This window comes from Marmota flaviventris, chromosome 9 (genome assembly GCF_047511675.1).
Source record: "Marmota flaviventris isolate mMarFla1 chromosome 9, mMarFla1.hap1, whole genome shotgun sequence".
Lineage (NCBI taxonomy): Eukaryota > Metazoa > Chordata > Mammalia > Rodentia > Sciuridae > Marmota > Marmota flaviventris.
Window position 1 is genome coordinate 13,946,680 of NC_092506.1, and position 9,001 is coordinate 13,955,680.

General features: G+C 38.5%; 1 protein-coding gene across 1 annotated transcript; it reads left to right on the forward strand.

Annotated features, from left to right (window-relative positions):
- The first annotated feature begins 7,560 nt into the window (after positions 1-7,560).
- LOC114099979 (olfactory receptor 5B3-like) lies at positions 7,561-8,487 on the forward strand. The gene has a single exon (XM_027944556.2). It carries the CDS (start codon positions 7,564-7,566, stop codon positions 8,485-8,487), a length of 924 nt encoding a protein of 307 aa, XP_027800357.2. The 5' UTR covers positions 7,561-7,563.
- Positions 8,488-9,001: the final 514 nt, after the last annotated feature.

Below are 9,001 nucleotides of genomic sequence, written 5' to 3' on the forward strand. Positions count from 1 at the left end.
AGATATTAAAATCATTTATTGTAGAATTGTCTGTTTCTCCCTTTAACTTTTGCAACATTTGCTTTATTTATTTGGGGCCTCTGTTGTTAGGTGCCTTTATATTTATATCTCCTGGGTTGATTGACCCTTTATTGATCTATATGCCCTTATTTTAATCTTCTAAAATTTTTAACTTACAATCTGTTTGGTCTAATGTTAGCACAGTGCCACAGATATCTTCTTATGATTTCCATGAGCATAGAATATAGATTTTTTTCCATACTTTCAATTTTATACTATTTAGATTTTTTTCATCCTTTCACTTTTGTACTATTTAATCTTTTAAGGTAAGTAGATCTTTTGTAGACATTACACAGTTTAATCCTGTTTTCCTCAGCCAGTTTTTCCATTCTCCACTTGAAGTAATCAATGATAAGGAAAGACTTATATCTGCAAATTTTTCTCTTTTCCGTCTATATATTTGGTGCATTTCATTCCTCAAATATTCTATTACAGTTCATTTTTTTGTGTTTCATTGATTTGTAATTGATGCTGTGCATCTTTTGTTTCTGCAGTTAATTTATGTATTAATCTTATTAATAGTTACATGACTCAGGATTCTCCATAGAAGTAGAAGTAATAAGCTGTGTTTGGGTTGTGTAGTATGGTGTGTGTGTGTGTGTGTGTGTGTGTGTGTGTGTGTGTACACAGCCAGACAGAGAGGGACAGAGACATGAATTGAGTCCATGAAGTTATGGAGATAGGTAAGTCTGAAACTGAATGATTGGTCACCCAGCAAAGACTCATAAAAGCCCATGGTTCAATCCAGTCTGAAGAACACAGACAAAGATACAGAAGGCAGGTAATTTAGTCAGTCTTAAGGTCATCAGTTAGAGAATAACCTCTTGCTAAGGAAGGCTAATATTGTGTTGTATACAGACCTTCAACTGATTAGGTGAAGCCTACCAATATGACAGAGGACAACTGCCTCAGCCATTATTCAGGTTTAAATGTTAATGTAGTCTAAAAACAGCTGCCAAGTTGACACTTAAAAATCAATCATTGTAACTCTATCCTCAGCCAACTTGGTGCTCCCATATCTCTCTAAACCATATGTAATCCTTATATAAAAACAATAAGATGGTCTACACCCAGCTAACATAATGACTTCCCTGATAAAACCCAAAACGTACTAACGTTCCTCAAGAGGATGCAAAGAACTTAGATGTTCAGTCTTTCCCTTGATATCTCATAACTATATAGTAGTATGGAAAGCTAACGATATAGTACTTCTACTATGAACTAAGTCAAAAGATCGACTCTTCTACTCAGAGAACATTCTAGAGAGCAGTGGTGTGGGACATGTTGAGATATCGCTTCCAAGAAAATAGATAAATTGTTTAATCTGGTCCCTCTTACAAAGAAAAAGATGCATAGCACCCAGTGGTCCTCTTTATGTTTAGGAGATGATATGTTTTCCATTTGGGAGTGTTATGCTAGCCCATTTACTGAGTGATCTGAAAAGCTCCCAGGTTTGAGTGGGGACTAGAACAGAGAAGGCATTTCAATACTCATTGAGTGTTGTGCCAGCTCCTTTGCCACTTGGGCCATGTGATCTAGCAAATGCGACTGCTCTTGAGTTGTTAGTGGCAGAGGGGGTACTGTCCAGGGACTTTGATAGTTGTTAGTGAATTCCATGCAGGGCAGGTGGGATTTTCAAGAAAGCCCTGCCATTCTTTGTGGATAATTTCTCTCTATTTAGGACACAGATATTGAGAGATAGAAACAGCTACTGACCTGCAACTGGACTTGGATAGATACTGAAACCCTAACCATGGGCCCCAAGTTACCAGCCAAACTTTGCTGCTTATCATAAACTGGATGTTAGTTGACCCACCAAGATACACACTCAGTGCTCCATTATCAATTGAAGGTGATAATTTGAACCCCAGTAGGCCTCAAAGGCTAAGTAAGTTACCTGGAGAAGCAGGCTGAAAGACACGGCTCCTGCTCCTGCTGCAAGGCCTTCTCTCCCAGGGCTCCCCATAATCAACCGACAGGAGTAGAAGATTTAAACCCCATTTACAAATGCTTCTGCATGACTTGCTGGCACATTGTTGAACCAACCTTGCATCCCTGAGATGAATCCCACTTGATCGTGATGCACAATCTTTTTGATATGTATTTGTATTTGTTTTGCCAGAATTTTATTGAGGATTTTTGCAATGTTTTTTATGTTCACTAGAGATATTGGCCTGAAGTTTTCTTTCTTTGATGTGTCATTGCCTGGTTTTGGAATCAGAGTGACATTGGCCTCATAGCATGAGTTTAGAAGTGCTCCTTCTTTTTCTATTTCACAAAATATTTTGTGGCGTATTGACATTAGTTCTTCTTTAAAGGTCTTGTAGAACTCAGCTGTGTATCATTTGGTCCTGGGCTTTTCTTTGTTGGTAGGCTTCTGATGGTGTCTTGTATTTCATTGCTTGAAACTGATTTGTTTAAATTGTGTATATCATCCTGATTCTATTTAGGCAAGTCATATAACTATAGAAATTTGTCAATGCCTTCAATGTTTTCTATTTTATTGGAATACAAGTTTTACATAACCCAATCAATAAATGGGCCAAGGAATTGAACAGAAACTTCCCAGAAGAGGATATACAATCAATCAATAAATATATGAAAAAAGGTTCAACATCCCTAACAATTAGAGAAATACAAATAAAGACTACTCTAAGATTTCATCTCACTCCAGTAAGAATGGCAGCTATTAAGAATATAAACAACAATAAGTGTTGGCGAGGATGTGGGGGAAAAGGTACCCTCATGCACTGCTGGTGGGACTACAAAATGGTGCAGCCAATATGGAAAGCAGTATGGAGATTCTTTGGAAATCTGGGAATAGAACCACTTTTTGACCCAGCTATCCCTCTCCTGGGACTATACCCAAAGGACTTAAAATTAGCATACTACAAGGACACATCCACATCAATGTTTATAGCAGCACAATTCACAATAGCTAAACTGTGGAGCCAACCTAGATGCCCTTCCATAGATGAATGGATAAAGAAAAAATGTGTCATATATACACAATGGAATTTTACTCAGCATTAAAAGAAAATAAAATCACGGCATTTGCAGATAAATGAATGGCATTGGAGAAGATAATGCTAAGTAAAGTCAGCCAATTCCCCCCAAAACAAATGCCGAATGTTTCCTCTGGTATAAGAAGTTGGCAGAGAAATTCAATACATGATTGGGTCTTGTTTTTAATTCAGTCTGTCAATCTATGTCTTTTGATTGAAGAATTCAGACTGTTTACATTCAATGTTATTCAACTTACTTGATGCCAGGCACAGTAGGTAGGAGAAGTTAGCATAGAAATTCAGATGAATTGTGATTTTTTGAGTGGTTACATGACTACACATTAAACAAAATCTTTGGGTATATACAGTAAAATATGTGGGTATTGCTTTATGTAAATTAGGAGTCATTTATAAAATCTGAAAAAAACTAATACCAAAACATGATACACAGTAAAATAAATAACTGAATCCCCACAGACTGTTTAATTGCGGAGCTGAGCTGGTCTCATGGGGGAACATCTAGAGATCTCTGAGTCTCTGTAATTCTCTCCAGATCCCCATGCCTTTGTCTCTGAAGTCCCAGCATGACTCAAGGTCACAGTGCTTTAGAAGGAGTACTTCTCTGATCACTGTTTACTCATGTAAAGGACAATCACTGTGAGCACATTCAGACCTTCTTCTGACCTGAGGATCAGCTGTGAGTCTTCCCCCACAGTCAGGCAGACACTTAATGGCGAAAATTATATTGACTGACTTTTAAATGATAACCTCTCACAGGATGTCTTGTAGACCTCTGCTGTTGACACATTCTATGAATTATATGATAGAAATAATTTTATCATGTTTATTTTGCAAATGAGGAGATAAGAGATTTTTCCATGAAACAAAGTATTAAATTAAGTAAATTCAGAACATGATCCATATCAATGCTCTTTCCTGATTTCCATGCTAATATTCTTTTCTCTTTTTTTTCCCACGCCTTAGACAACATGGAAACTGATGGCTACCTGAGAGAGATCCTCTAAGAGAAGGTATGAGGTACTCCAAGGCTGACTGTATGATCAGACTGACCTCCTGGGTGGACCGCTCTTTCACCCCCAGCAAGAAGGTAAGCCTGTGTGTTCTGTGTACTTTAGTCTGTGATTGATGCAGAAGTAGGAAAAGGTTTACTGAGATGATTTAAAAAGAGAAATAGGTGGCTTCAACTTTTTCTAAAAACCTGAGAAAAATCTTTTGTATGACTGTCATAAGGGGGCTAGGAATTCTCTCTAGACACGTGAACAAAAATAAGGCATGACATTCTGATGAGCTGGTGATTTTGCCTTTTTATTACATATTCATCTAACATCAGAGATAAAAACCAAAGAGCTAAGCCAAACCAAATAAAGAAAAAAATTCCATAATTGTGAAATGATCTTCTTAAACTACAAAAAGACCCTAATGAATTAAGAATCTCTGAATTGCATTTTAACCTTTCTCCAAAAATCTCAAATGTATTTTGCTCTATCTCTATGAGATTGTTGACAATGATGTGACCAAAGGCGACATTCTTTTGTTATGTTGAAGATAGACTTAAAACTCGATTTGTAAGTCTTTCTCATACTAGCTGTACTATTTTAGAGGATGAGATAACTTCTTAAATCCTCAACTTACTTAATGATAAATAATAATACTACCTACCTTACACACACACACATATAGAAAGCCCTTGCAGTTGGGTATAAAACTTTTATTTACTAATCTCGATCATGCGTGTTAAACATTAGCCAATATAATGTGTTCGTGGGGTAGGCTCATAAACTGAACTTGTTAAACTTTAGCAGAAAGATGGTAGGAATAATAGTTTGGAATGGGGTATTCTTCCAAAGGGTTCAATTCTAATTAAAATACTTCTACAGGTGTGTGTGTGTGGGGACACATCCCTGTTGTCCCAGCCTCCTGGAGGTGGAGACAGGAGGATCACTGGAACTCAGGAGCCCAGGAGTTTGAGACCAGTCTGGACAACATGGCAAAACCCAGGCTCAAAACAAACAAACAACAAAACAATTAAGGACATTTAAAATATTGTTACTGTGTAGTAACAGATTCACATAAAATATTTCAGAAAAAGGGAAAAGGCCACCAAAGCAAATCTGTGAGATAAGACAAACCAAAACGTGGGAACTTCAAATCCTGGTCACTGTGATGTCGACACAGACTCAATTCTAAGGGAGATACCCACTTCTTAGCAGTAAAAATGAATAAATTCTTTGCTTCCTACTTTAAATAATAAACCTGTTTTCTAAATCTAAAAAAATTAAATTTCAGACAGTCTGATCTCAGTTTGTTAGTGTGTGTGTGTGTGTGTGTGTGTGTGTGTGGTGGATGTACACACTACCTTTATTTTATTTATTTACTTTTATGTGGTGCTGAGGATTGAACCCAGTGTCTCCCATATGCTAGGTAAGTGCTCGACCACTGAGCCACAGCCCCAGTCCATTGTGTTAGTTTTTGAATAATCCCATTGAGGAAGTATAACAAGCCATAAACGTGAATAAACAGAAATTATACCCAAACAATAAAAAGAAAGAAAAAAATTGGAGTCTTTTATTCAAATTAAAATGTGGATATTAAGGAAAAAATTTTTATATAAAGAATGCCTCATGGAATTTCAGGGGCAGCAGTCCTGTACTTGAAGCAAGGAGATAAACACCAGAGAACTCGGAAATCCTTGGTGGACCTAGTTTGTGGGGAAAAAAAGGCAAATTTAGGAAAAGCCCTCAAGACTACAGATACCCAGGACTGAAACCCTACATGACTGCCTCTACCTTCAAACCAACAAAACTTAGCCCATCCGAATGTAACCGAAATCTCCATCCCTGTCCCTGATGCCAATTAATGCCTATTTAAAAGTGAGGACACAATTTTTTTGAGAAAAAAGTAAAAAAAGGTTTATTGCTTTGCTCACAAAGGAGAAACACTGGGGACTCCTATCACAAAGGATCTGACTCTCCCCATCAGGAGGGACAGGGTGGTTTTAAAAGAACTCCTCCAGGTGTGCTGTGGTAGGGGATCCCAGGGGGTCCTGGAGGGTCCCTTAGGATTCACTTGTTAATTTGGGAGATACTTCCCAGATCCTCAGCAGGCATTTCCTTCCTGTAGTGGGTATGTTTAAGGGCAATTTATTAAGGGAAGAAAAGATAACACTGTCCCCCTAATCTTGTTAGGGAGTGGGGAGAAGAGAGAATAAAACTTTTTTTTTTTTTAAATAAGCCTTAGTGCAATGAGGACTATACTGAGAAGGTGCAAGGACCACTGTTACACTAAAAAATAACGTGATAACAGCACTCATCTGCCTTCGCTTACACGAGCAATTTTTTGTCTTCTGTGTATTAATTATCTTATGTTAGCAGCTCTCATTACTGTCTTAATTTGGCAGGTGGACATAATGTACAAGGGCGTGGGGTTAGGATCAGGGACTCCTCTGGTTCATGGTAGGACTAACACGCACCTCTTCCAAGAACCAAAGCTCTCTGTTTCCCATATCTCAGATTTGCTCCTGCAGGTTGAACATGCTCCCGCCACCCCGGTTGGTTATCCCACCACATCTACTAGGCATGGAGAGGAGCTATGCTGATTTAAGAGTTAAACCTTCCTCCATGGAGTCAGAAGCTTATGGTTTCAGCAAGTGTCAGTGTGCTGGTGATACAAGCCTGAGATTGTGGGGGAAAGGTTAAATTGCAGTTCAGAGACTGTTAATTTAACTAGATCCCTTATGTAGTTTAAAGGATGATTTATTTCACTCTTCTGGTTTTTATGTTTGTTTATTTGTTTGACCCTGATGACAAGGAAGTAGATAATCAACAAGAAGAATTCACCATCTAATGACTCACTCAGTATCCTGTGAAAACCCAAAATCTGAGTTTGAACCAAAGAAGACAAGGAAAAATGGTTATTGAGTGAATTTCTGTTTGGTTGAAATTCAGTCTAGACTCAGCATGACCTTAAGGTTGGCCTGGGACCAGAGCAGAGATTTCCCATTAATACTTGAGTACATATAATAAATAAGTCAAACTCTTGTGCCTCGTAATTTATATAAAAGTAGCAGTCAACCAAACTTATAATACTAAGAGGAAATAGTGAATTCACATCCAGGGTCCACAGCAGCTCCTGGCTGTTGGGCAACATGGAAGCGTCCACATTTCCTAAGCTCAGAATTGAGTTAGCAGATCCATTCATCAGGTAAGCCCATGCATTGTTACCAAATATTCTGAGCTCAATTTACAAATTACGAACTTTTTATATTGGGTAGATGATCCATTCAGAGTTGTCAAATTCAGCAGTATGTACCTCATGTACATTGAATGCATGGAATTTGGTTTCCAAGCTCATACTTTTTTTTTTTGTTAAGAACTCAAGAAGAACTTGAGTTTTTCTGATTTTGATTTAATTTTTCTGGTCTTTTGTTCCTTTTTTTCCTCATGTTTACAGAGCATCCAGTGATTCCCAGATAACATTGATGGAGAACAGGACAGAAGTAACAGAGTTCATCCTGCTGGGACTGACCAATGACCCAAGTCTTCAGCTTCCCCTCTTTGTGACCTTCCTCCTCATCTACACCATCACTCTGTTTGGGAACCTGGGGATGATCCTGTTGATTCTCCTGGACTCCCGTCTCCACACTCCCATGTACTTTTTCCTGGGTAACCTGTCTCTGGTGGACTTTTGTTACTCTTCAGCTGTCACTCCCACGGTCATGGCTGGGCTCCTTCTAGGAGACAAGGTCATCTCCTATGGTGCTTGTGCTGCTCAGATGTTCTTTTTTGTAGCCTTTGCTACTGTAGAAAATTACCTGCTGGCCTCAATGGCTTATGATCGCTATGCAGCAGTGTGCAAGCCCCTGCACTACACCACCACCATGACAATACGTGTGTGTGCATGTCTGACCATAGGCTCGTATGTCTGTGGTTTTCTGAATTCCTCCATCCACATTGGGGATACTTTCAGTCTCACCTTCTGCAAGTCCAATGTGGTCCACCATTTTTTCTGTGATATTCCAGCAGTCATGGTTCTCTCTTGCTCTGATAGGCACGTTAGTGAGCTGGTTCTTGTTTATGTTGTGAGTTTTAATATCATTTTTGCTCTCCTAGTTATATGGATATCCTACATATTCATTTTTGTCACCATCTTAAAGATGCACTCAGGTACAGGACACAGGAAAGCTATATCCACCTGTGCCTCCCACTTCACTGCAGTCTCCATTTTCTATGGGACGATTATCTTCATGTACTTACAGCCCAGCTCCAGTCACTCCATGGACAGTGACAAGTTTGCATCTGTGTTCTACACTATGGTCATCCCCATGCTGAACCCTGTGGTCTACAGCCTCAGGAACAAGGAGGTCAAGAGTGCATTCATGAAAATTTTGTTAGAGGCAAAATAGATTTTAGGGTATTGATTTTAGTGATACAAGATGTGCAATACCTGAATTCATTCCTCTCAAATCTTATTCAGGAAATGAGTCATTTTTTTAAGTTGAACACATTCAAGTTAAGTTCCTAAAATTATACCCTTACCTCTGTAAGTCTGTTATATAGAAAAAAAGAAACTGTGTGAAGCTCAGAAAAATGGCTAAGACATCTTGGGGTCTGCTTGTCATTACCCTTACAAAGAATCTTGTGAATAGGCAATACATTAGCCACTCCTCTGTCAACAGAATGCAGAAATTCGCTATTGTATGAACTAGCTATCATCAGATATATATTTTCATCTGTTTTGCCTCAGTGAAAACTTCACAAGCATGTTCATGGTGATTTAATAGCACTTCATGTTTATTTTGATGATAGCACTCACTACTTAATGCTGATTTGGAGAGCTTCTGTCGCTACCCACATAACCTCTAAGGGGTCACTTCCTCTCTCTGTAAAAACAGTAACAGTTCCTGGAACAGGGGTGGA

Coding starts and splice junctions, on each gene's coding strand:
- LOC114099979 (XM_027944556.2), top strand. CDS start 7,564: ATGGAGAACAGGACAGAAGTAACAGAGTTCATCCTGCTGGGACTGACC.